This window comes from Sabethes cyaneus, chromosome 2 (genome assembly GCF_943734655.1).
Source record: "Sabethes cyaneus chromosome 2, idSabCyanKW18_F2, whole genome shotgun sequence".
Taxonomy (NCBI): domain Eukaryota; kingdom Metazoa; phylum Arthropoda; class Insecta; order Diptera; family Culicidae; genus Sabethes; species Sabethes cyaneus.
The window spans coordinates 73,671,057-73,698,821 of NC_071354.1; the positions used below are offsets into that span (position 1 = coordinate 73,671,057).

The 27,765-nt window shown below is 39.3% G+C and overlaps 5 protein-coding genes across 6 annotated transcripts; 2 read left to right on the top strand and 3 right to left on the bottom strand.

Moving 5' to 3' along the window:
- The first annotated feature begins 277 nt into the window (after window positions 1–277).
- Window positions 278–2,682, top strand: LOC128735101 (zinc finger protein 345-like). Its single transcript, XM_053829591.1, has 2 exons — window positions 278–528; window positions 581–2,682. Exons 1-2 carry the CDS (start codon window positions 311–313, stop codon window positions 2,430–2,432), a joined length of 2,070 nt encoding a protein of 689 aa, XP_053685566.1. The 5' UTR covers window positions 278–310; the 3' UTR covers window positions 2,433–2,682.
- Window positions 2,652–4,476, bottom strand: LOC128735103 (uncharacterized). The gene is made up of 7 exons (XM_053829592.1): window positions 4,282–4,476; window positions 4,093–4,222; window positions 3,852–4,030; window positions 3,570–3,784; window positions 3,353–3,511; window positions 3,105–3,296; window positions 2,652–3,035 (listed from the first exon to the last, which is right to left on the bottom strand). The coding sequence occupies exons 1-7, from the start codon at window positions 4,432–4,434 to the stop codon at window positions 2,864–2,866; spliced, it is 1,200 nt and encodes a 399-aa protein (XP_053685567.1). The 5' UTR covers window positions 4,435–4,476; the 3' UTR covers window positions 2,652–2,863.
- Window positions 4,477–5,951: 1,475 nt separating this feature from the next.
- LOC128738837 (uncharacterized) lies at window positions 5,952–10,769 on the top strand. Its single transcript, XM_053834254.1, has 6 exons — window positions 5,952–8,112; window positions 8,189–8,339; window positions 8,606–9,017; window positions 9,071–9,257; window positions 9,314–10,022; window positions 10,084–10,769. Exons 1-6 carry the CDS (start codon window positions 6,008–6,010, stop codon window positions 10,426–10,428), a joined length of 3,909 nt encoding a protein of 1,302 aa, XP_053690229.1. The 5' UTR covers window positions 5,952–6,007; the 3' UTR covers window positions 10,429–10,769.
- On the bottom strand, window positions 10,517–12,445 carry LOC128738838 (caspase Dronc). The gene is made up of 4 exons (XM_053834255.1): window positions 12,210–12,445; window positions 11,487–12,098; window positions 11,205–11,428; window positions 10,517–11,109 (listed from the first exon to the last, which is right to left on the bottom strand). Exons 1-4 carry the CDS (start codon window positions 12,339–12,341, stop codon window positions 10,743–10,745), a joined length of 1,335 nt encoding a protein of 444 aa, XP_053690230.1. The 5' UTR covers window positions 12,342–12,445; the 3' UTR covers window positions 10,517–10,742.
- A 12,890-nt stretch (window positions 12,446–25,335) lies between these two features.
- On the bottom strand, window positions 25,336–27,113 carry LOC128734594 (vacuolar protein-sorting-associated protein 36). 2 transcript variants are annotated; one of them, XR_008411983.1, is made up of 4 exons: window positions 26,944–27,113; window positions 26,186–26,881; window positions 25,631–26,129; window positions 25,336–25,566 (listed from the first exon to the last, which is right to left on the bottom strand). XR_008411983.1 is itself a non-coding variant. In XM_053828868.1 (3 exons), exons 1-3 carry the CDS (start codon window positions 27,037–27,039, stop codon window positions 25,758–25,760), a joined length of 1,164 nt encoding a protein of 387 aa, XP_053684843.1. In that variant the 5' UTR covers window positions 27,040–27,113; the 3' UTR covers window positions 25,336–25,757. The 2 variants fall into 2 exon arrangements, 1 of the variants encoding a protein (XP_053684843.1); XM_053828868.1 differs by having other exon boundaries at window positions 25,336–26,129.
- Between the last annotated feature and the right edge of the window lie 652 nt (window positions 27,114–27,765).

Consider the following 27,765-nt stretch of genomic DNA (forward strand, 5'->3'; position numbering starts at 1 on the left):
TTGGGCCCGCTGTCAAATTTTGAGCCCCGGACATGCTGTCGCTGACGTTTACTGCAGTTCGATATAGAGATGTCGATGGGTTGTTACGAACACAAGTTATAGCGTCCGCCATTATAGCGCGTAAAAAGCTGGATATGTGGAAAAGGTGGAAAAGTTTTACAAGATATAGATATTACGTAAATTTAGATTTTGTACTTTTATGTGTATTATGTTATGGCAAAATAAAGTGTCAAATCTTGCATCCTCGATTGTTTTTATTCCGCTGTTATTTTCTGCTTTCTCAGCTGATTTCAGTTTTCCAATTTAAAGTATGTCCTGTTGTGTACCATACTGTGATCCGGAGGGTCAAAGTTTCACCCTACAATTTCCTCGCAGTCATTATCTTTTTGAACGCTGGCGAAAAGCAATTGAACTGGGATCAGGTTTCCCACTACCGGCTGATGGCGACCCGCTGCAGATGGAAATTTGTCAACAGCACTTCGAAGCGATAGATCAGTATAGTGAACCTGTTATCTTCAGAAATCAAAAGTATATTCAAACCTATCCTCAAATAAAATTATTAGTAAAATTTTCTTTTTAGGATGGGTCGAAAAATTTATCTTTCTAGCTGTAGACTATGCTTGGAGTTCAACTATTCCGAGCGTGTTACATTAATGTGTGGCGAACACATTATGGGGGGTGCTTCCATAGAGGATTTACTGAAAACGTTGTTCAGTATCCAGCTTGATAGCTCTACGTTTCTGTATGCCATTTGCAACTGTTGTCTCGTTCGGTTGGATCTAGTTGCAAACACACGGAAACAATTTAAAGCGAATGCTAAGCTTTGGCATAAAATGAACATTTTTATCAAGGAGGAAAACCGATTGAGATACAACAAAAATGAACAAGTATTCTCCAAAAAGGTTCAAACAATAAACGAAAAACCCAGCATCGTGAAACATGTTAACATAGATGAAGCCCCAATAGCAGAAAACGTATTTCTAGAGGTAAAAATGAAGCTGGAATCAGACCTAGTTGCGATATCATCTATTGAAGATGACCCGACAGATAATTCTGTTTCACAGAATGAACAGGAAATTATTGATCTTGAAAATAACGATGGCCAAATTCTCGATTCAGAAGTACAGCAAACAGAAGAGAAAATAAACCCCAGTTCGATAACAAAATGTGAATCTCAAAAAGCACGCGTTGGAAGACCGCGTAGTAAAAACGTTATAAGTTCTAAAACAAAAATATCACTTAAAGGTATAACGGAACGTAAGTGTTATATGTGCGTACGATTGTTTGAAACAGCCGAAGAACTGTTTTCCCACATGATCGCTCATGTTGATCAGAGTTTAACTTGCGAAGTTTGCAAAGAATCATTTACAAACCTAACGAAATATAACCGCCATCTAGGAAAACATGATCCAGTGGAGCGACCCAACAAATGTGACCATTGTGAGTTACGATTTACCGATAATTTAGGAAAACGTCGCCACGAAAAACAGCGGCACCAGGTAGATCATTCGGTTACTGTATTCACTGGACCTAAAAGACGAAGGGTAAAATTCACCTGTCAACATTGCGGCAAACAGTGCCAATCTTTGGCGTTCTTAAAGGAACATGAAGATGGACATGCAGGTATCAAGCGGCACGAATGCAGATCATGTGGGCGTCTGTTTGCAAATAAAAATAACCTGGAACGCCATCATCTGATTCACACTTCAGAGAAACCTTATAAATGCGACACTTGCGGAAAAGCTTTTCGACAATCTCCAATGTATAAGGACCATTTACGATTGCACTCAGGAGAAACTCCTTATGATTGCTCAGGATGTGATATGCAATTCTCGTCTACGACATTACTCCGAAAACATAAAATACGCTATCATGGAACTGTTGGGATCTCATCAAGTGGTGGCTTGTACAGCGTACGACCCCATAACTCGTGTCGTTTTTGTTTGAAATCATTCAAAAGACACGCTTTACTCATTGAGCACATACAGCAGATCCACGCACAGGAAGAAATAGAATATTTCACGTGTCCCACCTGCGAACAGCGATTTGTTGTGAAGCAAGCGTTCGAAACGCATCTTCGTAATCACGAGAAAAACTTCCAGTGTGAATTCTGCGACAAATCGTTTAGCACACTACAAGCTCTTAAATTCCATCAACCGGTTCACGATGGAATTCGTGGTTACCCCTGCAAGACTTGTTCGAAATCGTTCACCCATGTTGCTAATCTTAAACGGCACGAGCTGCTTCATTTAGGAATTAAACGGTATGAGTGCGATTTTTGCGGAAAACGATTCGCACAATCCAACCAGTTGCACACTCATCGACGGACGCATACCGGCGAAAAACCGTACCAGTGTCAAAAGTGTGGGAAACGGTTTGCAGATAATAGTACACTGTGTAAACATCGGAAAAGCGTCTGCAAGTCCGACTAAATTAGTTAACTCATAAATTATTTCGTAGAAAAAAGCTAAATACTTTTTTTACTAAAATATTGGAGAAGTTGTAGTTGGACCAGATCATTGTCTTTTTTAGTTTTGTATGCACCAACTGAATGTTCTGCTATAGTAGTAGTGCCAGTACTACTGTTTTAAATAACACTTTTAGTTTTCCTTGAAAATTCAGGATTTTCCTAAATTTTGATGATTGTTTTTATTATTTATATATATATGCAAAGTAAATTTCATGGTGTACGCTAAAACGTTGATTTCTTTTCAATTACATTTAAAAAACATGCATAGGTACTCATTTTTGTTTTAAACTAATACTCTAGAGTGGTTGAAAAAATCCAGTCCATCTCAGAAATTTTCACCTTTGACGAAATTCAGCTTGGTAAAATACCATTCCACCGTGAGCGCCGGCTTCTTTATGTAATTTTGTTCGCCGTTCTAACAGGATCTCGCATCAAAAATTTCATTGTATCATCTGCTATTTGCATGACGAGTTGAATCGCTTCTTTTAAAGCTTGAATCTCGTCCAAATGTTCATCTTTTTTTTCTTGCAGCTCATCAAGATGCTGTTGCTTCTCACTTAAATCGCTATCAAAAAATAAAAAGAAACAATGGCTAGACGTACTTTTGTTTGCAAATATGTGACTCGATACTAACGCTACAGTTTTACGCTCTGTCTTCCGTTTCACTTTCCGCTCAGCTTCCAGTTCTCTTTGTTTGGCTTCAATGTAAGCCCGAACCGATTCGGCATTTTTCATAGCCGCCTCAAGGATGGTCTTTTTATTGGCGCAATCTTTTTCTAATCTATTGCAGTTTAGTTGCAGTGTGTTGACCTCGGTTTTGAGAGCCCTATAAATATTGAACAGTGAGTGAAATGAGTAAACCCTTAATGGCAACGTTCTAACTTCAAAGAATCGTCTAGCGGATTTTGAAGTATATCTTCTAAGGTCAATATGCACGGTTGAATTTGTCCCATAAGAGTAGTATACTCGGAATTAGCCAACTGGTAAGATTTTTCTTGATTGCCGTATTCCTCTATCTCTACTTCAAGCTCTTCGTTTTTTCTATAAAAAAATAATATTTATTTTGTAATCAGTTGAATTCTCAGTTAACGTTCTATACTGTATAAGAATTGCCGCATCTTCATCTACCACACGCCGTTGTTTGAGAGAAGCTACATCAGTCTTCAATTTTATAATCTTCTCCTCAATGTCACTTTCAGCCGATTTCAGGCTGCCGATTTTATCCTTCACTTCTTTCTGCTTTTCCCGTAGTTTTTCATTTTCTTGTTCCAACTGTGGTAGTTGATCTTTCATTCGGCAGATATTTTGCTCAATCTGTATAAAAGTAAACATTTTTAGGGGAAAAATACAACGCACAACATATCTTCAAAACTTTGCTTACATTACTTATCTTGATTTTGTGATTTTCCATTTCACATCGCTGTAAATTCATCTTATCCATTAGTTCATGATACTTCGCGACGCAGTTATTCGCCCTCTGAACCGTATCATCTTTTACCATATTCACGTAAAACAGGTAGTTTAACAGTATATTCAAAACATGGACAGTTTTCTTTGGAGCTTTAAAAACAATTCAACGTAATTAACATATTTGCGTAAGGCGACCCGATAGTAGAACTCACAAGGTTTAATTAGATCCACATAAAAGAACTGACTTTGCTTCGAAACAAGACAGAGTTGATAGAAGTAATTTATATGAGCCACTAGATTTGTTCTTTTTGATAGCAATACTTCTTTAGGCTCGGTATACATCTGGAATTATTATCTTTAAATAATACAAAGTTTGATAGAAAAAGAAAAACAGAACTTACATTTTCAAATTCCGTCACATCATATTTCAGCATTTTTAAAAAACTAACAATACTTCGAAAAACAAATGCTTCCGTTGGATGTTCCAGCTCGGATGCCTTTATCTTATAAGGCATTATATCGTTCCAGCTTTCAATAAACGTCGTGTTAGCCATTTTCTAAATTTTGATAAAACCCTCAGTAGAATTTTTAGGAAAAACACATCCAATCCATTAACGAGCAAACCGCCAAACGCTGAAAAACTGTGTTTCTGTTTATTTTTGAAACATGCAGAGATGCCATATTTTTTAGAGATTTTAGAAAATTATCTGCTGATTTGCAGGGGGCTGATATGACGTCACATTTTCGTTGCTCACATGAAAAAGGCGGCAAACGCAAAGCGATCTCACAAAACGAATTTAACTAACCATTTTCACAGTTACATGTATTTCGCATCAATTGCCTGCCTAACATTAGCTATGTGATGCTAAAACCTTGGCTAAAATCAAACTAAAACTAAGAAAATTTAACAATTTACACATCCGACTCGGTTGTCAGCTTGAGCCCATCTATGAAGCTGTCAGCTTGGGCCCGCTCTATGTTGGCTACGTTTTTTTGTACAGGTTGGTATTGGAAGTGTCATTCCCGTGCTGATTTGTTACTGCTTGAAAACCAGCGGGGTGCTATCCCCAAGGGAATGCGCCATTAACGAGAGCAGCGAGTACAACATCGAACAATGAAAATCGATGTTTTGCTTTTTTCTTTTTTTTTCTCGCTATGTTACTGCCATTGAAATTTGACACTTTTGGAAGCGTTGACAGTTTTGGAAGCGCGATGTTATCCTCTGTCAAATACATAGCGAGAGATAGCACAGCGCATCCCCTCGGCTATCCCTATCTTAACGAACGGTGTTTGACAGTCGACTTAACGAAGGGCGCTATTGCAAGAAAAGCGCCCGTCTGACAGGTAAATTTGCTGCTAACCTTGTCGAGATGTGCTGAGATGTTGGCAACAAAAACATAGAGCTTGCTAATTTGCGGTTGTGTTGGTGGTTTGTTTTCCCCCAGTTTGTAAAATGTCATGGAAAAACCAACAGCAACAGCAACAAATCGCGTGTACGTATACGCGGCATATAGTGTGCGTACGAAAGCTGTCAGCAATCCCAATGGTACCCATCGCATGCATCGCAAGCCCCTGTTGAAAACAGAAAAAATGATAAATCTGCTCGATATAATCGAGCTCCGGCTCCAACCGCTCCAACCCAGCATGACAGTGACAGCTTTTAATTCGTACACGCTTAAAAAAAGTAACACACGAATGAATAAGGTTATCGCAGAAATGAATGAGATTTGATCTTGTTTGCAGTTCTTTATAAATACAAAAATAAAGCTTTTTGGCGATAAATGTTTGCGTTTACTTTTCAACATTTTCAATAATTTTCAACAATCGGTGCATATTCGAACGTCGTCCGTCATAAGTATCATAAGCGATGCTTTTGCTTGCGTCTGTGCGGCATCGTGCGACAATACTGGGAATACTGTTCCGGTTTTCGAGTAGTTGCCGCTGACATCTCTGTATGTTTGTACCGTTTTAGTTTTACTGTTCAAGTGTTCAATGTTTTGTAAACATAAATTCAAATTGTGCTTCGTTTTTATGGTTTCTATTTTTTCTTCTGCTAAAGTTTGTTATGGTTAGTGCATTGCGTGTTTATAGGTGAAAGTGCCCGCTCGATCAAAATATGCAAACCTAATGCTGGACATGGCCCCGCCACATATCCATATGCTGCTAAACCAGCTGCCCCAGTACTTTGATCCAAGTTTAACAATAAACCGTATTGATTCAATATGTGCTGGTGAAGAGCAAGCTGAGTTTCAAAATCAGGAGAATGAACCCGATTCAAACAGTGATTCCGAGCAAGAAGCTACGACAAATCAGCTGTCAGCTACAGCTGTTTTGGATCTCCGCGATTGCCCTGCCATACAAAAGGCCACCAAGGATTCAAATGTATTTGAATTACTCAACGATATTTGCATGGAAGCAAGGAAAATGCGTCAAAGAGCCGGAGTTTTCGATCAGTATGATAATTGGCAATATCTATCGAAAAAGATTAATGTTGAACAACTATTGGCGTTCCTTTATGGTTTGGTGTGTTTGGCAGAATATGACCCAACAGACGCAAGTAGTAGACGGTTGGCCTGTGCTTCAGTAAAAACCTACCTTCTGCTATTAGATACCCCTGGACAAAAGCAGACAGTTGCTTTTAACGAACAGGTCTTGCTGAAAAGCTTAGATATATTCAAGCTACCAGAGCTGTTGTTAGATCCCATATTTGAGGAATATCTAAGAAACGAATCAACTGATTTCGTTACACGCTTACTCTTGGATTTAGTGCAAATAATGAATGATATTCAACTGTTGCTGAAATGTATGACCCTCAAAAGTTGTGCAAACATTAAGCTGCATTTGATCAACTGTTTGAAATCAGCTTTAGATTATGCAATTAAACACACAAAGAATCGACACGTTGCAGAAAACGTTGCTGAGAAAGTGTTTGAAACATTTGAATCAATTTGTTTGCCAGAGCATGATGATCATAACGAATCTGCACGAACCATACAGCTCCTCTTAAACCGATCAGCCGTTTTTTATCAATTAGAATACAAAAACTATCCAGCATGTTTCCAGATTTATAATTTTTTTCTGAAAATGTTACACCAGTATCCGAAAGATACACCTACTGTGCTCACAGTTTTTATTAAATCGGTTCTTACTAACCCACCGAAAGTGTTTTGTAGACCGGACGACTACGCTTATCTTAGTGACATTGCCATTAAATACGAAGCGGCTATGTACAGCAGATGCAATGTATCAATTATTGATTATCTGATCAAAATTGAAGGGCATGCTGAAACCTCTACAAGAATTAATATAGTAGAATTTCTTGGCAAGCTTGCCACAATCGATTGTACGGTTGATTGGGAACTTTTCAAAGCCGACATCTCCGAGGTACCGCGGGAAATACAGATGTTTCAACTATTATATAATAAATTGATCGAAAAAAATGCTACCGTCAAAGTGAAAGCCTTTCAATGTTTGCTGAAAATTTTCAAAAATGGAAATAAGATAATGAAAAAAATTCTGCATGACTCTTTCTTTTGTGCCGCCGCCGAAGAAGATGAGAAAAGCTATCTTCAAATGAACGATATGGAAGAGCTTTACGCAACCGCTGAATTAGAGCTGGGAATATCACGAAATGCTCTGAATTTTAATTTGAGTGCTGTCAATTCTGGAAAACAAGCTGAGGAATCGAGGGTAGGTGGTTCTGTACCCACTGCGAAGATAGTGTCCGAAATTAAAGGAATCGAAACAATTGAAGATAAACTTGCCTCATTGATCGATGTAGTCTACGAAGCAACCGCTTCACATACATCGTCCATCCGGCGAGTAGCCTTTTCCTGTTTGGAGTGTATTCTGGAACTTAATCGAAATCGAATTGATGACCCGGTGTTTGAATACATCGTGTTGAAGCTCGCAAAAGATCCTGTTATGTTGATGCGTCGAACCACACTGAATGTGCTAAATCAACTACTCGGTCGTTACCCGAGCTATCTTCCATTGATTCGCATTTGGTCCAAATGTTTGCTGCTGTTTCTGGATGACAGTGATCAGAAGCTAAAAGAATCGGCACTGGAGAGTCTCAAATGCAACGTCTTCGACAATATCTGTCGCTTCGAGGATTCATCTTCGAGCAAGATTTTCACACCGTGGATGATTGTGCGCTCGATACTGGTGCTGGGTAAGATTAACGTTCTCAAAACGGCCGTCGATTCGTGGATTCAAAAATCCATCCTAACGTGAGTAATATATAGAAATTTTGTATAACTAGGATGCTATTTCATTGGCATCTTTGGATGTATTTTTCATTTTTAGACAAAAGAATCTTATGCTGATAGAGTCACATATTTTCACTGTCAACTGCAGTGAGGCTTGGATCATTCTATCTATAATTGCGAACAAGATGAAATCCAGGAATCCGGATGTCGTCATCAAAACTATGAATGAGATTTTGCAGGTTGATATGGTAAGATTGCCGATTGCCAAGATTTTTTCAATTTTACTGTTAATCGCCTCTATTCTACATACCGATCGGAGCCTGATCCGATCAGAAATTGCACTTCGATCGGAATACAACGTATGCTATAACATACGTCGATCGGGACGTTTATGATCGGAACGGCCCCGATCGAATTGTAGAATCGAGGCGAATATTACTCAGACTAATTTTTGGACCCCAATGCATATGTATAATGTACTTTTTGAAACATTGACTTTAACCTATTTTTACAGTACAACTCTCCCGTATGCCTTCAGTATATCCTGTGTGTTATCAAGGCTTGGTTAGACGACTTTACTCACGCTGGATTGAATCATCTGTTCAGAATACTGAGCGATCTTCTGCGAACCGGAAGTACCACAATTTCGCTGGTCAGCGATGTATACAGTCTTTGTTGTGCCATTAAGGAAAAATCTGACGGTTCTGTAGACGAAAATTGGATTCGGGGTATCCGTGACAACACCACTGAGTATCTGCTGCACTACCATTCGCACTACACCAGTTTTCACATGTCAAACGAACGTTATTTGATCAGTTTGTTGGTTTACGCCGAAACCAGCACAGATCTGAACGACAGACCGAACCAGAAGATCGTATCAATTCTCCTTCAATATTTAGCTAGGGTAGCATTGGATGAGAAACTATGTAAGTTTTTGTTTTCAATGCTCGAATTCAAATAACGACTGTTTAATTTTTAGTTACTCAACAAACCGATCAAAATCGTAAAATTTGTGTCACAATAGTGGTTTTGTCTCGGTTCGGTCTTCGCGATGGATCCTTGGCTTCGACTGTAATTGCTGATTTTAATAAGATTTTAAAATTTAAAAATATACATGAGAGTATAATATGTACATTGATAACGGCATTCTCGGATTTATGTAAAAGGTACATCTTATTGCTAAAGTTTGTATGTTTGCCTCTATCATTCTATTTTTTATTAGGCACACTTCCTTGGTGGATTCATCCATAAAAACCGTAATTCTACAGCTTAGTTCAAATTATATTACGGTCCGAAGCGTAGCTCTAAACAATCTGAATGAACTTATTCTCCAGGACTATGTTAAAATGCGTGGTCGAGTGTTACTGAACATTCTCAAGTTGATTATAGATGAGAACAGCCAAATAGCTGCTCAGGCACTCTACGTAATCCAACTCTATGTTCATTCGAAAAACGAGAAACTGCTGAAAGTATCGTTTCTAGAGTGTGTCTATGTGTTCAACAACTACCTGCAGCATGCCGTTAGTGATATGTTTCCCGCGTCAGAGATCGATAATGAACCATGCGATCTAGCCGGAAATGATCCGGAAAAAGTTGCAAAGCGTAATTTAATATATGATTTCTTTGTTGATAACGTTGATGACATGAGTTTGCTAAAGTTATTAAGAAATGTCAACAAGATTAACACACAACTATCTCAGCGAAAGTACAAAGAGTGCCCGGCCGGAGCAGATACGCTGGTAGATTTGCTGTACATTTTCACCAAAATGGTACAAGTGAAAGATCGTGATAAAACAAGTCTAGCAAAAACGGCGGCAATCAATGCAAGTGAAGAAGAAATTGCTGGCCCCTCTGACCCCGTTGAAAACGGACCTTCGCCAGCCAAAAAATCTCGTGTAAAAATGGCATTGCAGCAAAATGAACAGGAGACGGTTGGTATCTTTTGACTTTGGCAATCGAATTTCAATATTCAATCAAGTTTGCATATTTTAGATAACCGTAGTCGAGAAGATGATAGCTATATATTGCAATTTTGAGGACCTAGTTCGAAAGTACGTCGCCAAAGTTGACGCTTCCATGTCACAGCTAGCCAATCAACGGCTACAGGATTTTAGAATGGCTATCGCAAAGCAATTCCGTAGTTTAGTAGAATTTGCCAAACCAATAGAGTACTGGCGGAGACTGTTGAAAGATTTGGATGCTGACAAGGAAAAGCATGCTCTGCGGAAACGCAAACATAGAAGTAGAGGAAAATCCATTAGTAGCAGTAGTGTGTTCAGTAATGACGACGATGACCGTGCCGAAGAGAGTGATTTTGATGAAATGAATGTATCATAGGTTAAAATTTGATAATAGATTTTCTTTTGCTTTGAGAATTTCCACAAGAATAGCATGCTAGTTTGAAATAAGGAAACTAAGTGGTAAGTAGCGCATACGCTAAGTTTTATTTCATTCAGTATAAATTTGCTACAGATATTATTTACCACATATCTCTGTGGATGGAAATGTCAATTTGTTTCAGTGGTTAGTCCGTAATTTGATTAAAAAATCTTATTTTTAATAGATAGTATGCCGGCAAAAATAAACTTGTACGAAGTTCATGGCATTTATCTTAACTTATCGTTTAATAGCGTAGAGCAATGTGAACGATCTCATTCCTCAATATATCCTGGATTCAAATAGAGCAGTTCAAAAAATCCCCGTTGCTCGCTGGCCAGCGTCTGCAGAGCATTGTTTTTTTCGGTCCTATACATACTGACATCCTTACCGACTAGTTTCGTCAACTGCTCTACGTCGGTATCGTGAGCATGTTTTCCCCAAACTTCGCACATGCTCTCAACGAACCACGAGCCGTTGAGCTGATCTCTATGCGCTGCGAATCCCCGAACGGTCGAAAAGCAAATAAACATGTCGGCAAACGTTGGCATGTTTACTGGCGGGTCAATCTTCGGATTAATCATTCCATCTCGCTCAGTATGCTCTGCTGACCGTAGAGTTCCATAATCCGCTTCATCTCCTCTGGAATTAGTTTACAAACAATATATGAATTCTCCCGTAACTTTTCAAAAGGACCTAAGTAACAATCGTTAGTAAATTTGCTATCAAAAACAAACCTGCATATGGAAAAGAAAAACAGTTTAGGCTTCCCAATCAATTTTCGGCAGTTAACATTATTGAACTGTTCCAAAATTTGCTCCACGAAAAGAACAGAATTGTCATGCAGGTAAATTTTATCGCTTCCCTTGGTGTGATTTCCGTGAGCCAATACGTAAAAAGCGAAACATTCGGCAGAAAGAAATTCTGACCTTTTCAGCTGGGCGATTAAATCGTCATAGTCCTGTAAATAAAACGCAATCAATTTATTTGGTTTTTGAAATCTTCTTGATCTATAATACCGCTCTGGTAAGGTCTTCGTAATAGAATACTTTAAAACCAAGCTGCCTAAATAGTGAAACTAAATTGTCCTTATCGGTTTTGGCCCCATTTCGCACCGGATGAGTATTGTTGATGTATGTAATAATGTTCAATATAAACACTGTTCCTCTATTTCTGCTCTTCATAGGATAGGCATGCAACAATTTTGGTTGTTGAGGACTCTTAGTAAGTTTAACTTCATACTTGTCCAGAACATTTTCTTCGAAAATTTCCAACTTACATTTCCTATTCCTATCTGCGGAATTAAATAAGCGACTCTTACTGTCTTCCTCTTCGGACACAGATCGTGACCCTACTGAAAGATTCCGAAATTTTCGATGCAATTCGGTAGATCGATTTGGATCAATCAGATTGGCGTCACTGCTTGAACGATGACGTTTAGCGTTAGATATAGAATGAAAGTTTTCGTGGTCGTTATTAATGGTTAAAACATTTCCGGACTTCAGAAGATTATAAGCTGCTGGGAAATTAAGTTGACAAATGTCTAATAATTTTTGGAACGCTGTTGGCCCTCGCTTAGTAATTTTTTCAAAGAGCATTTTATGTTTTGTAGCTTCATCTGGAAAGCGATCCTGAAATCAATTATCAGATTTGTAAGTAAACGGAATTAAATGACGTAGTATTATAAGGGAAGGAAAATGTCCTTTGTTTTCATAGGTCGGCAAACAATGTTGAGAACTCACCTCAATTATGAAAATCATCACCTCCGACAGAATTCGTTCGTCAAGGCATGAATTAAGCAGGGTTCCGTAGTTGGTGTTTTGGATCAACTGATCCAGTTGATTCATTATTTTTTGTCGGTCGTTTTGATTCATTTTAGAATTTTCTCACAAAAAATTTTGCACTGCGAAATCGGTTTTATATAAACGGATATACCAAATCTATCAACTTTCACAAAAAAATACGATTACACAACTATATGAAAGCTTTACTTCACTAAAAACCAGCGAAAATATTGGATATTCTGTTTTTGTGGCTTTTTGTTGTAAATTTTAAAGTGAATCATCAATCATCATTGTTATGAAAAGACTTCAGTGGTGCTAGAGATTTTTTTTTATTCAATTTTTATTAACAATTCTCGGGAAATTTTTCAAAGGGACTTAAGTCGCAAAATGTCAACAAACGGTTTTTTTTCTGCTATGTTACTATATAACATGTTATGAAGGCACTTGTTAGATTAGATTAACGAAAATCGACTCTTCAATAAGTTTAAACAATTTTGAACGTCCCTACAGTTATATTTTTTACTTGCACCGCTTCGGGACGAATGTATAAAACGAATTGTCTTTTGACATACGCTCTTACAAAACCAGGGGAAGTAACCAAAGAAAAAAGAAATGCACCACAGTCATTTTCGTCATTTTGTGTGAACTTGTGGTTTTTATTCGGATAGCTTTAATATTGCAAATTGCATCAAAAACGCGAAATGCAAGAAACTTGCAGACATTTTGCAAGCAAAATCCCAGCAGCGAGCCGTCAATTATTCATGTCAATTTATTCGGATTGACACTCGCAATAAGTTAACATAAATATTTGACAGGTAGCTGCTGGCATTTTATTTGTAAACTGTTCACAAGATTTTTGCATTTCGCGTTTTCAATGCAATTTGCAATATTATAGTTTTTCCTCGAATTTTTCTAACTCACAATCAGGGATGCCACATATAATTCTGTATTTTTTGTTGAAAAAATCTGACAATCTGTAGTGCGAGAAAAAATATCTGTGCAAAAATCTGTCCAATGCAAAACAATGTGAGTGAAAGATATAGTCATTTTGCTGACTATTTCCGTCTATTTCACTCTCATGTAAAAGCTCAAAAATCTGTTTAATCTGTGTAATTTGGCGAAAATCTGTATTCTATGCATGGGGTAACCAACATATTTTGGACCCCCTCAGCAGCTGTACATAATTTGGACACTTACAGCAAAATCAAATGCAAGTGTCCAAATTATGTACAGCTGCTGATGGGGTTCAATTGATGGGTTGGTTACCCTACACTCAAAATATTCTGCACATAACTAATGGTAAATTTCCATATGAAATTCTAGATGATTATCATGTGCCGCATATAAACACAATCCGCCTAGAAATACACATAGAAATTATACGGATATGAATAGTATGTGCAATTATACACATAAAAAATATGCGCATATGAATAGTATGTGCAAAAGTTTCGCGTACCCATAAATTATAACTGTGCGGCATATAAAGTTCATTGACTTGGCACATTGCAAAAATCTATGTGTGGGACACATAGAAACTATACGAAAAGTTTTCTCAGTGTACAGATTCTGTACAGGTAATTTCTTTCAAATATCTGTTAAACACAAAATAATCTGTGCATGTGGCAACCCTGCTCACAATGATATCTCGCGTCACTTTTGATTTCGTCCAATGTAACAATTCCACCATATTGAGAAAAACGAGATCGAAGTTCTTCGAATTGAACTTTAAATTGTTTCAAAATGAAATAATTTTCAGTCATTCACTCAACGTGGTTGATGAATAATAACATTCAATATTTAACGGAGATGTTAAAAATCTAATTAAAACTAACCATTTTTGGTTTATTATGGAAAAAGTTACATTGGACTGTTTACCATCTCATGCTGTACTTTGGACGGTTTTATTTTTCCAGGCTATTGCACATAAATTAAGCGAAATTACCGTAAAATACGTGCGTTGCCGTGCTATGCTATTTTCGAGGTTATTTTTCAATATTAGACCGCTTGTTTCACTTAAAATGCATAAATAATGCGAAAAAAAACTTTCACTTGCTAAACGTCCAATGTACAGATTGGGTTTGTTTTGATTTTTTTTGCACTTTGGACATCAGATGAGAACGACCGAAGTAACAGTCAGTCATTCGTAATTCGAATGTGCACATTGGACATTTTGATAATGCTAATTTTTTCACCTCAAAATAATTCTATTTGGGCAGGTGTTTTTGTATAACATAGAGTTTAAAAAGAGCAATAATTTGTTGTGATAAACCGGATTTGTTTACAATTGTTACATTGGACGAAATGAAAAGTGACGCGAGATATGCTAATTTGTCGCTTGCACATACATAAATGATAACTGTTTGGCACATAAAGGTCATTTACTGGGCACATTGCTAAAATCTATATGTGGGACACATAGAAACTATACGAAAAGTTTTCTCAGTGTAGTTGTGTTTCTCCGTTTGCCACACTGCAGAGCACATATTTCAGTCACATTTTTCATCCTGTTCCAAATCCAAGCATATATTTTGAAAATTTGCTGGTATATAAGCCTGCGGAAGACGAAATTTATTCTGTACCTTGGTGACAAAGGAATGCATGAAGTAATTTGCGGTTTCATCACTAACCAGAATGACATTAGCTGAGGATCGGTTATGTAGGAGTGAGAGGGGAGCGAAGAGTGGAGGAGAGGATCCGGGAGTTTGATATTTGATGTTTTTGATATTATTCCTACTGCAAACAGCCTCAGCGAGGGCCTCAGCTAATGTCAAAAAATCCTTATATGTGTGCGTGGTGGAATACTTCATCTCTTTTGTTTACTGTAGAGCTTTCCAGTTATGTGTGTATTGGTGCTTGAAAATGTGGCAAACTAGAGAGCCTTAGAGAGTCGCCATCTTAAACCGAAAATTCCAATCGAACAGAATCAGTTGTCAAAAGTAAGTCCAATCGAACAGGAGACTTGTCAAAACACCGATTAGAGAGCCCTAAAAAGAGTAACGACTAGAGAGCCTGTTAAAGATAGAGAGACGCCATCTCAAATCAAGAACATTTTTTGAGCAGGTTTTTTTGAATTTTTAGCAGCTTTTTATGTATTATTCCAAATAAAAGCTTCAGAGAAAGATTCCTCTAGTATGTTGTTATTATATATAGCATCGAGAAACTCGAAATCTTTAATTTAAATCGCTGGTTCTCAAAAGAATTAGCAATAACAGACAACAGCAGCATAACTATTTACGGTACGACCAATAACTGTGGTAAAATTATCATGAAAAGGAATTATATATCCAGATTTTATTAAAGTAATTTATTTCAAATGTCTGTTGATCACAGAATAATCTGTGCGTGCGGCAACACTAACAGATGCAGCTGCATTGTTGCTATATAGATAATTTGTTTCAGATGGCGACTCTCGAAGGCCCCGTACAGAGTAAGCGCGACAGCGACGCGACACGACTTCGCTCACATTCGTTTAAATACGCAGCCCTGCTTCCGGCGAAAAAGTGTTGCGTATTTAAACGAATGTGAGCGAAGTCGCGTCGCGTCGCTGTCGCGTTTACTCTGGCGGTACCCTAAGGCAAACAACAACAGTAAACAAAAGAGATGCATTCCTTTGTCACCAAGGTACAGAATGAATTTCGTCTTCCGCTGGCTTAAATACCAGCAAATTTTCACAATATGTGCTTGAGTTTGGAAAAGGATGGAAAATTTGACTGAAATATGTGCAGAAAGCTCTGTTGTTGTTTGCCTCATTTTCAAGCACCAATACACACATAACTAGAAAGCTCTGTGAGGCAGTGTTGCCACATGTACAGATTTATCTGGAAAAGTACAGATTTTTTCGAATTTTTTGGTGCAGATTCTGTACGGTACAGATTACAGATTTTTTGTCATAAAGTAGGTACAGATAGGTACAGATTTTTCTGAGTGTCAAAAACTCATACTTTTTTCTCAATGCTGTTTCTTGAAATCAATAGAGAAACAATTCTTAGTATGAATGAAATTAATACAAAACGTATTTACACAGAGAACAGACAATTATGTTCATATAAAATATCACGCAAATGGTGTGTAAGCTTTTAAACAAGACACTAGCGACATCTCTCTTAGGGTGCACCAGTTGTCCGACATCCACGTTGCCAAAGTTATTATACATTCTTATCATATTTTACATATTCGAAATACTGGCAACTCTAATGCTAGTTACTGTAGCAATCTAGCAACGGTTGTAGCAACGGATTGATTTTGTTTATGTTATTTATTGAACACGGTACACATTGAAAACAGAAACCAAATCGCAATTCAATTTTTTCAAAGTATGGCAAATAGGCATCGTATTTAGTGTTTTCCGGTTTTCCGCATTGGATTATACCATTTCATCGTCACACGCAGCATGACCCCACCGCGGTTGTACTAGCAGTGGACTTTTCATCTTTGAGAACCAGAAAACCTTTGCCACTTCATCGAGGGCCGCCGGTGTTGGAGCGTTTGGCTTTGATTCATTGGCGGTCGCTAAAATCGCGGCCTGTATGCTAATAGCTTATTCATTTTTAAAATTCGTAATCAAAATCAAGGATTTAAATTAAATTAGTCTAATATTGCTATTTTTTGATAAATGTTTACCTTTATTTTAGTGCAATGGATTGGGTAAACAATACGTCAGTTGCTGTAGCAACTCTGCTTTGGTGAAAATACGACGAAAGCTTTGATATGCTGACAGACATTTACAAGCAAAGCCCATTCTGTTAGTGATGTGAGCGCCACGTAGCGGGAGCATTACCACATACTTTCAAAATGGCCGCTGAGCTTTTACACACGTTGCGAGTTCAAGATGAATGTCTGTTCTCTGTGGTATTTATATCCAAGTTTAGCAGAGATGTGTGCTACAGACGGTAGATAATCTACAGACGCGCAAAGAGCGTGGCATAAAACACCAATCGAACCGTCAAATCGAGGCTCCAAATGAGCAAAGTAAACACACTTGTGTTTCGTATAGGTAGGGAAGAATAAGTTTTGTAATATACCTGAAATGTTTAAACTTAAACTATTGATTTACTAACAACATATGGATTAGTTGCCTTATATATATCAAAAAAAAGTGTTGCCGACTAGGTAATTTTTCTCTTTGCGCGTCTGTAGATTATCTACCGTCTGTAGTTTTAACCTGCGCTTCAAACTGAATGCTGTCAGTTTGACTGAAATGCAATCTCGGTTAATTTATGAACGCTTTGATTCGATTAAAACTGGGTGCTAATCGACATGAGCCAGGTTAATTTATGGATTCGCTAAAAGGCTCTGTAGCGTGTATATTGGTGTATATATCTACTCCGTAACAAAGTGACTGTTATTAACAGTTTCCCATAACACCCGCCAGTGTCAAAAATGTCGCGACGATCGTTTTTACGTACCAGTCAAAATTGACGTTACGTTAAATGTGAACGCAAAAAGTTGTCTGGACAACGATTTGAAAAGTGCGTATTGATTATTTCAGCATTATTTCATGTTTTCGGTAAAACCACCCCATCGGCAGACAACCATTTTTTCGCCGCCAACATCTCGTGTGTGCGAAAATGAGATAGCATGTCAGCACTGCGTTTCACTTAACTGCCAGCAGTCTGATTTGGGCCCGCTGTCAAATTTTGAGCCCCGGACATGCTGTCGCTGATATTTACTGTATTTTACTGTTTACTGCAGCTAGATATAGAGATGTCGATGGGGTGGGTAAAACTGTTTGAATTCTTGGTGGGTTGTTTGATTGATTTGTTTACAAGATAAAAAGCGGTATTTATTACAAAATTGTCACTCTTGTGTACGAGTTGTCTGCTCTAAAGTATTTAAATATTGCGCGTTTCATTAAAAGTTATCCGCTGCGCAATTCAAAATGAAATGCTCTTTCATGATTGCTGGATCGATTTTGTCGTTAACAGAACAAGTTAATAACAACAACAAGCAAACAACAAGCAAAATTCAAGAGTAAATCCAAGCAATAGAGATCGTTGCAGTTGTACAAAAAAAAACTCTGTTACATGACAGAACCAAATAGAGCATGTTATTATGACAGAAGAACCAGTTATACTGCTATTGTCATTACCACGGAAATGTTTTGGTACTTGACATAATATTGTCAGTTCGTAAAATACTCTATTGAAATAATAAACCAATTCAGATAATGTATGCACAAGGGATTTTTTGCAAAAACAAATGATAATAAACTCTTTCTTCGATATTTACGCCGCTTTCAAACATCTGTCGTGAACCATGAACCAGCAGTTTTAGGTACGTTTAAGCTGTCAGCTGTCACATTGTTACCGGGTTGGTATATATTGTGCGCGCATTCCCTTACTGGACACGACGGTTGAAACAGTCGTGTTTCTGAACGGTCGTAAAAAGGGTCGTTTTTAGCTTTTGACAGATAAAATGTCAAATTGTGTCATCATCGCTGTTTCATTATTGGAACCAATCGAGCAAAGTAAATAAACCTAGGAATTACCGTTCTATCAGAAGAAACGGAATGAAATTCAGCATGAAATGAATCTGTATTTTCAACGCCGGTTTGCCGAAATTTCATAGTGAATAAAGCGTAGTTTACACACTTAAAAATTTTTACCGAACACCGTAATTTTTTGACGAAATTAGAACTGCTGAACGTTCGGTGGTCAGTTCGGTAATTAATTTGCTTGACGAACACTCGGCAATGAAAATATTTTTATGAAATGTCAAAAATTGCGGACTGTTCAGTATAAATTAACAAATCTCTCAGCAAAAATCATTGCTGAAAGCCGTAATTATAGTGCTGATACTTCGGTAATGTGTACTGAATTGTCGTCATAAATTAAAAAAATATTTTTATTGAAATCATGTCTTAAAAATAAATACAATTAATTATATAGGATCTATGATGCACAGATATGGTTCTAACTTGGTCTCGAGGTATGGCTCTGCCAGCCGCCGCATGTTCGAATCTGGACTAAAAGAGGTTGTTCCGAGTTAACCTATCTGTAGCACCAGCCCCGCAATCGTCATCTAGTTCTGCAGCTATTTGCGAAGTCTGCACCGAAGCACTAAGTAGCATTTGCTGCTTTGTTTTATGATGACAAAATTTTGAATGAGAAGGAAAATGAAGATTTACAATTTAAATCAATATTAACTGAATGAGAGGCTGGTAAATGGCTTGGTAATGCGTACCATCGGTGCCTTGTGCACTGGGCATAAAATAGACCCCACAGTGGTTCACAGCCTCTTACCTAGCAACTCCTACCCCAACCTCCTCGTGGTACCAGCCGGGATACGAGCAACCTCGGGTAGAGATCGGGTAACCAACCCCGGTGGAAACCAAGGTCGTATGCTGACAGGGGGGAGGGCTCCTTCGAGCTACGTTGGCCCTCCGGCGATACTGTGGGGTTGGTTGCGGGCTTTGCATGCCTGAACCACTAAAAAAACCAAAGCAATGGACTCCGTAAGTAATAATAATAACTCTAATCGGAACAATCGGCAAAGACCCAGGCGACGAAAACGGACTAACGATTGGAAATTAGGAACATGGAACTGTCGGTCTCTAAATTTCCTCGGAAGTACCCACGTGCTTTCTAAAGAAGTGAAGAGCCGCAAGTTCGACATCGTAGCGCTGCAGGAGGTATGCTGGAAAGGAACGATGGTACGTACGTATAGAGATGGTCATACCATCTACCAGAGCTGCGGCAATACACACGAGCTGGGCACAGCTTTTATAGTGATGGGCGAGATGCAGAAGCGGCTGATCGGGTGGTGGCCGATCGACCCCCGAATTTGCAGATTAAGAATCAAGGGCCGATTCTTCAATATAAGCATAATTAACGTGCACAGCCCTCACCTCGGAAGTACCGATGATGACAAAGACGAATTCTACGCGCAGTTGGAGCGTGAATACGACCGCTGCCCAAGACATGGTGTCAAAATTATCATCGGGGACTGTAATGCTCAGGTTGGTCAGGAGGAGGAATTCAAACCGGTGATTGGACGGTTCAGCGCTCACCCGCAAACGAACGAAAACGGCCTAAGACTTGTCGACTTCGCCGCCTCCAAGAACATGGCCATACGTAGTACCTTCTTCCAGCATAACCTCTACCATCGGTACACCTGGAGATCACCCAACCAGACAGAATCACAAATCGACCACGTTCTGATAGATGGTCGGCACTTTTCAGACATTATCGACGTCAGAACCTATCCGGGCGCTAACATTGATTCGGATCACTACCTAGTGATGGTAAGGATACGTCAAAAACTATCTGTTGTGAACAACATACGATACCGCCGCCCACCACGGTATAATCTAGCGCGACTGAAGCAACCAGAGGTCGCCGAAAACTACGCGTTATCTCTCGAAACCGCGCTGCCGGAAGAGGGAGAGCTGGATGAAGCCCCTCTTGAAGACTGTTGGAATGCCGTGAAAACAGCCATTAACAGCGTGGCGGAGAACGTCCTAGGCAGTGTGGCACCGAATCGACGTAACGAATGGTTTGACGAGGAATGCCAGCAGATATTGGATGAGAAGAACGCAGCGCGGGTACAAATGCTGCGTAGAGCCACCCGTCAGAATGTGGAGCGATACAAACAGAAGCGGAGGCAGCAAACCCGACTCTTCAAGGAAAAGAAGCGCCACCAAGAGGAGAAGGAGTGCGAAGAACTCGAACAGCTGTACCGCTTTCACGACACACGGAAGTTCTATCAGAAGCTCAACGGATCTCGCAAAGGCTTCGTGCCGCGGGCCGAAATGTGCAGAGATAAAGATGGAGGTATCTTGACTGATGACCGTGCGGTGATCGAAAGGTGGAAGCAGCACTACGATGAACACCTGAATGGCGTGCAGGCGGAAGACCATGATAGCGGAGGAAGTGACCACATTGGTGCAGCAAGCGACGAAGATGTGCCACCCCCATCGATAAGGGACGTTAAAGAAGCCATCCAGCGGCTGAAGAACAATAAAGCAGCGGGAAAGGATGGCATTGGAGCGGAACTTATTAAAATGGGCCCGGACAAGTTGGCCGGCTGTCTGCATCAATTGATTGTCAAGATTTGGGATACGGAACGACTACCGGAGGAGTGGAAAGACGGGGTTATCTGCCCTATCTACAAGAAAGGTGATAAGCTGGATTGTGAGAACTACCGAGCCATCACTATCCTGAATGCCGCCTACAAAGTGCTGTCCCAAGTCCTCTTTCATCGACTATCGCCAATAGCCAATAGATTTGTGGGAAGTTACCAGGCTGGCTTCATGGAGGGTCGGTCTACAACAGACCAAATCTTCACCCTGCGGCAGATCCTCCAGAAGTGCCGCGAATTCCGAGTCCCCACGCACCACCTGTTCATCGATTTCAAAGCCGCATATGATAGCGTAAACCGACAAGAGCTATGGAAAATTTTGGACGAAAACGGCTTTCCGGGTAAGCTTACTAGACTTATCATGGCTACGATGGATGGGATCCAGTGCTGTGTGAGAATCTCGGGTGGACTGTCGGACCCATTCGAATCTCGCAGGGGACTTCGACAAGGAGATGGTCTTTCCTGCCTGCTATTCAACATTGCGCTTGAAGGTGTTATAAGGCGAGCGGCGATCGAAATGCGGGGCACGATTTTCAATAAATCCAGTCAATTTATCTGCTTTGCTGACGACGTGGATGCTGTCGGCAGAACATTTGAGGCGGTGGAAGATCAGTACACCAGACTGAAACGCGAAGCAGAGAAGATTGGATTGCAGATAAATACGTCTAAAACGAAGTATATGCCGGCGGGCGGGAACGAGCGCGACAGGGCTCGCTTGGGCAGCACCGTGGTAATCGACGGGGATGAGTTCGAGGTAGTCGACGAGTTCGTATACCTTGGCTCGCTGGCAACAGAGGACAACAATACCAGCCGTGAGATTAAAAGACGTATTATCAGCGGAAGTCGGGCCTACTACGGACTCCACAAACACTTGCGGTCAAACAATCTGAGCCCCCGTACAAAGTGCACACTGTACAAAACGCTAATTAGACCGGTTGTCCTCTACGGGCACGAAACGTGGACATTGCTATAGAAGAGGACCTACGAGCACTCGGAGTTTTCGAACGGCGGGTGCTAAGAACCATCTTTGGCGGAGTGCAAGAGAACGGTGTATGGAGGCGAAGAATGAACCACGAGCTCGCGCGTCTCTACGGCGAACCAAGTATTCAGAAAGTGGTTAAAGCTGGACGGATACGTTGGCAGGACATGTTGCTAGAATGCCGGACAACTATCCTGCAAAAATGGTTTTCGCATCAAATCCGGTAGGAACAAGACGAAGAGGGGCACAGCGAGCGAGGTGGCAAGACCAGGTGGAGCGAGATCTGGCGAGCACTGGGTGCCCGCGGAACTGGAGATCAGTTGCCATGGACCGAAACAGATGGAGAAATTATACTGCGCAGGCCTTGTCATAAGACGTTAGGCCAATTAAGTAAGTAAGTAAGTGAATGAGAGATGGAGGGATATATATTTAAAACACAAATTACATAATAAATTGGCATACCTTATATAAAGAAGGTTAAATAACGTAGCGAAGCTCTGCTATGCGCCACTCATATCTTAAGAAGAACTATAATTGTTCATATTTTGAACAATTTCCACACACTTTAAACACGCAATAAAGTATTTTCTTGATTGCGCTTCATTTTGACAGCTAATAAATGCTTGATGACAACTTCCGCAATTTTTGCTGATCTCAGATGCTGTAATAAATACTGATAGTTCGTTAAACAATTGCTGAATTATTGACAGTTACGAAATGGAATCGCTTTGCGAAAAAATACAGCTAAAAATATTAACGAACTCGCCACCGGTTAATGAAGATCTGTATTAAGAAATGTCAAGTAGTGGCGATACTCAGCATTCCTTGAAAAATTACCGAATTGCTCAGCATTTTTCCAAATGTGCTGATTTAATCCGCAAAATAAATTACCGAAGATCTGAATAAAAACTAAGTGTGTTATCCTTCATTATCCAAACAAGCAATAACAAAGCAATAACGTTCGTATTCGAAAACAATTTGTTTAATGCTTTTGTATGATTAACACGAAGTCACGATTAATGTTGCGACAGAAACGCAATGAGCCTGTATTGCCAGTTATGGCGATAAAACATTACGAACTGTGTTGCCAATTTAGTCATTTTTTTACCTTTGGAACGTTTGAAACAGTACCTGAACTCCCCTAGGAATCCATTGATCAAGTAAATGCACAATATAGACTTTTAACGGAACTATACTCTGAAACAAAAACCATGGTATCTCGCACAATTTTGCAGAAAACGCCTGCTTTTTTGTAAGTACCACGAAAAAGCTATTCAAATTTACCATGATTCTAGTACAACCCAGGTGACCAATAAGCACTTAAGGCAATTTAAATGCAAGCCAAAAAGCATTTAAGTCTCTTATAGTGCTGACAATGCTTATTTGCAGCTAGTTACCAACAAGAAGAATTTAAATAGAATTGTGGATGCAAATTTACAACAGTTATGCAGTCAAAAGGCTGATAAACATCAACCTGCAGTATAAAACGCCAGGGATGCTAATAAACGATTGATTTACTGCTTATACTAATGCTTATTAGTTACCTGGGAAGTAATATGTTCTCAGATAATTTTACCAACTTTCATGGTCATGTCTAGTAATTTTGACTACGATTCTGTTATGTCGAATTTGTTTATTCAATCCGGATTGGAACTGGATGAACTTTTTGTGTTCATTTGCTCCTATCTGACAGATAAAATTCATCTAGTTTCAACCCGGATTGAAAAAACAAATTCGACATTATTTTTGTTATGTATCGGAGTAAAGGCCCAGACACAATGCATGCGGATTTTACTACGTTGCGGAAATTTGACAGAAAACCCATGGAAAAACTGTCAAATTGCCGCAACGTAGTAAAATCCGTATGCATTGTGTTTGGGGCTTAACGCCTAAAGTAACGCATAGTAATTTTGACCAGAAACACTGCTTAAGCTAAACAGAAGTCTGCTGCAAAAATTTACTGGTGTGTCTCTTAATTTTACCCTCTAATATGGTAACAATTACCATGATTCTTGTTTCAGTGTAGATAAATTTTACTCTTTTTAAAGTAACAATAACCGAGCGTGTTCTGTCCTACAAGAAAATATAAACCATATAAACACAAGATTGTAAATAAGAACAGCAGTAAAATACTAAAATGACCAGTAAATTTAACAGACGCGTGAATATCTGTGATTTAGATAATGATGCATTGGCATACGTTTTTCAGTATCTTCCCTTGGATGATCTAGACTGTCTCGTTAAAGTTTGCAAACGATTCTATCAAATAATTAATACTTATATTTACGCTAGACTAAGTGCTCATCTCCTACGTACGGGACATCGACGATTGCAACATTCGTCCAACTGGCCATGTAAGGATCTTCATGATTTTGGATACAGAAAGCGAATACGCTTACACGAAAACTGGCGTTATGGAAGATATCTAGAAATGCAGATGTTTTACCATCGAACGATATACTTTTCACAGATAATTCTTGAAAATCAATGGTTGTTCATGACACATCGGGGCCAGCTAAGGGCACATAAGCGAATAGCTAACGCAAGTGACAAAGTTATAATCGCAAAACCCAGCTGGACATATGGCCACTTCACCTGTTCGGATATTAGTTGGATAGTCAAAAAGGAAGATGTACTGTTTGCTGGGCGCATGGATGGATGTTGTTTTATCTATGATCGTGGAAATCGTGCTTCTAGAATACATCATCTTTCAAATAGTGCTGTTACTTCGGTTGATTTTAATTGTGATCTGTTCGTTTGCACCAGTAGATCTGAATCAACAACTTTTTGGACTGCTAACAGAGAACTTGCTCTCGAGAAGAAGCTAGAGTTGGGCGACGGTTATCAGACAATACAACTATGTCCTGATGGAAAAAGTCAGTTGGCCGCTGGAAGGTACAATGATCGAGAGAAGAAAGCATTAAAGTTAATAGATGTAGAGAAGTAAGGGTCCAAGTGATTTAGCCAATTTTAATATATATATATTGCATAACTAATCTTTATCAATATTTCAGGGGTCTGACTACAACGCTAAATTCACCAACTCGGGCCGTTTATCATGTGTTATGGAAAGATCCGACTACGGTGTTAACGGGAAACTTTGACACTACATTCCGCGTTGTGGACATTCGAACCAGTCGGGATGAGGCCGTATGGACTGATCCATACGATGCTTCTGTTTACTGTCTGGATTATGATGGAGCCTATGCAGTGCTGTGTGGCATGAAGTACAACTTCAGAGTCAATTTGCTTGATCTACGCATGCCAAAACGCTGTATTCAGATGTATTTCTCGTCTAAAATGCTGTCACACTACTCACCCGTGTACAGTTTAGCTGCAGACACTAGTCAACTGTTTCTGGTAACAGATCATGATCTGCGGATTTTGAATTTCGATGCTGATTATGCCGACAAGAAAGACTACACATACGATTTAGTCAAATGGTATTATTGAAGGAATAAATTAGGATAAAACCGAAGACCCTCTATGGATTCGTCCCGGCAAATATTGCCCAACCCCTCAGCGACTAGTAGCCGCTCGTTAGCCAGCAAAAGAGAAATCCCTACAACCCGAGCCAACTCGTCTGCACTTATCGAGTTGTATTTTTTTACAATCTCAGACGTTTCTCGGGACACTAGCTCATCATCATGATTTTCCAATTGAAGAACCATTGCACCACTCGGAAATTGTCTTAGCTTGATAGGTCCTACAAGTAATTTGCACGCTTCCAGCAAATCTTCGGGTGATAACAGTTCCAACCCACGAGCGCGATTCACTCTGCAATAAACATCTGCTAGAGACATCATGCCACCTGCTTCCTAAAAAGAAATACACGTAAGTTATTATCATTCAAAGGCAATGTAAAGCATTATACCGTAATCGGATCAAGTAACATTTCGCACAATTGCTGAGATAATTTCATAAAATATTCTGTATTGCTGCGCGTCCCATCTCTCGTCACTGGATCATCTATACCAAGGCTCATTAGGTAAGACTTGAATCGAACAGTTTCATCCTCGGATATGTCACCTTGCCGCTCTCTGATTTTGGTACTTACTATTTTAGAAATAGTCACCATATCCTTAGCCATTTCCATCAGCTTTCCTAGGTCCTTAAATGCCATGGTAATATTTTCGTCGGTCTGCTTTTGTTTTTCTATCAACTTTCTTTCAATGCCCACTATTCCCGTCCGCAATGTACGTTGTGACGGTTGCTGGACAGAAGTACTTCCAGCGTTTTCCCTTTCTTCTATTAGCCAGATTTTGGCGGCAACAGTCTCTTGAAGTGCTTGCACGAAGCCAGATTCCACGCCATTTTTACCAGATATTTTGATAAAAGAGGCTACACTATTGTCCATTGGTCCCGGGGTCTTGTCCGGCAAAACCGCCGCCAAACGAAGAATAATCCGTTTCTTACGACTGAACAGCATCGAACTAGCTTCTTCCTCGTCCAGTGATTGTACATATTTCAAACGCAGTGACAGTGCGCTACCCCCACGAGCAATTTCGCCGTTGCGACCCCACAGCAATCGGTGGCTAGTGAGCACTATTTCACCATCTTCGAAATTTGTCTGCAATTGATTTAAATAATGTGTTTGGTAATAACGTTTATATATGAACAATTTGAACCTACCTTTGCATCGCCGTCGTATAGCTTTATATTGCGATCTTTGGCAACAAATGACTCATTTTCGGCGAGGCGTGCTTGGCAATGCTCGAAGCGGTTCATTTTGGACTTTATTTATTGATAAGTATCATAGGATTGATTACCTAAAAACTGCAATGAAAATTTTGTTATTAACTTTTAATTATCACATCGCAAACCTGAAGGAAGGCTGAACTTATAAACATGCAATATGCAAAATACAAGCAGTAGCAGAGTGCTGAATCCACTGCTTAGTGAACAGAGATGCCAGATTTTTATTAAAAAGTTTCGGTAACTAACTAGTAACTATCCAGCTTTTTACGAGCCATAATGGCAGACGGCGTTCGTCATATTTGAGCAGCATTTTTGACATTTCCCTAGTACATCGCACGTTTTCTTTCCGTACATTCCTTTAGTTTTACCGTGAACGCGCGGAAAGCAAACGTGCGATGTATTAGGGAAATGTCAAAAATGCTGTTCAAATATTACGAACACGTCCGCCATTATGGCTCGTAAAAAGCTGGATACTCGAATGCCGCAGAAAACGCAAAAAACTGCTCAAAATCCAGCTGCTCGGATTTGCTTGGTGAAAAATGTGAAAAATACAATATATTTTTATTTGTAATTTTATTATGATTTGCAAGGTGACTCAAAAATCTGTATTTTATAGACAAATCTGCAAATCTGTTGGACAAAAAGTGATTTAAATCATTTATCATTGATATAAATTTATTCCACCAACGATTCCCAACCGTGTTGTGTTTCGTTTACTTTTCCTGCGCTTTACAAAAATTTGAGTAGTTTAAATCA

What these genes read in the sequence shown, in the direction of transcription:
- LOC128738838 (XM_053834255.1), bottom strand. Translation starts at nt 12,341, where the DNA reads ATGAATCAAAACGACCGACAAAAAATAATGAATCAACTGGATCAGTTG. An exon ending in ACGAAGACCTTACCAGAGCG is followed by an intron (nt 11,429 to 11,486) that starts GTATTATAGATC and finishes TTTTATTTACAG; the next exon opens with GACTATGACGATTTAATCGC. An exon ending in TTTTTCTTTTCCATATGCAG is followed by an intron (nt 11,110 to 11,204) that starts GTTTGTTTTTGA and finishes AACTAATTCCAG; the next exon opens with AGGAGATGAAGCGGATTATG.
- LOC128734594 (XM_053828868.1), bottom strand. Translation starts at nt 27,039, where the DNA reads ATGAACCGCTTCGAGCATTGCCAAGCACGCCTCGCCGAAAATGAGTCA. An exon ending in TATACGACGGCGATGCAAAG is followed by an intron (nt 26,882 to 26,943) that starts GTAGGTTCAAAT and finishes AATCAATTGCAG; the next exon opens with ACAAATTTCGAAGATGGTGA. An exon ending in TGTTACTTGATCCGATTACG is followed by an intron (nt 26,130 to 26,185) that starts GTATAATGCTTT and finishes ATTTCTTTTTAG; the next exon opens with GAAGCAGGTGGCATGATGTC.
- LOC128735103 (XM_053829592.1), bottom strand. Translation starts at nt 4,434, where the DNA reads ATGGCTAACACGACGTTTATTGAAAGCTGGAACGATATAATGCCTTAT. An exon ending in ACAAAATCAAGATAAGTAAT is followed by an intron (nt 3,785 to 3,851) that starts GTAAGCAAAGTT and finishes ACTTTTATACAG; the next exon opens with ATTGAGCAAAATATCTGCCG. An exon ending in ACAGAGCGTAAAACTGTAGC is followed by an intron (nt 3,036 to 3,104) that starts GTTAGTATCGAG and finishes ATTTTTTGATAG; the next exon opens with CGATTTAAGTGAGAAGCAAC.
- LOC128735101 (XM_053829591.1), top strand. Translation starts at nt 311, where the DNA reads ATGTCCTGTTGTGTACCATACTGTGATCCGGAGGGTCAAAGTTTCACC. An exon ending in GTTATCTTCAGAAATCAAAA is followed by an intron (nt 529 to 580) that starts GTATATTCAAAC and finishes TTTTCTTTTTAG; the next exon opens with GATGGGTCGAAAAATTTATC.
- LOC128738837 (XM_053834254.1), top strand. Translation starts at nt 6,008, where the DNA reads ATGCTGGACATGGCCCCGCCACATATCCATATGCTGCTAAACCAGCTG. An exon ending in AGATTTTGCAGGTTGATATG is followed by an intron (nt 8,340 to 8,605) that starts GTAAGATTGCCG and finishes CTATTTTTACAG; the next exon opens with TACAACTCTCCCGTATGCCT. An exon ending in AGCAAAATGAACAGGAGACG is followed by an intron (nt 10,023 to 10,083) that starts GTTGGTATCTTT and finishes TGCATATTTTAG; the next exon opens with ATAACCGTAGTCGAGAAGAT.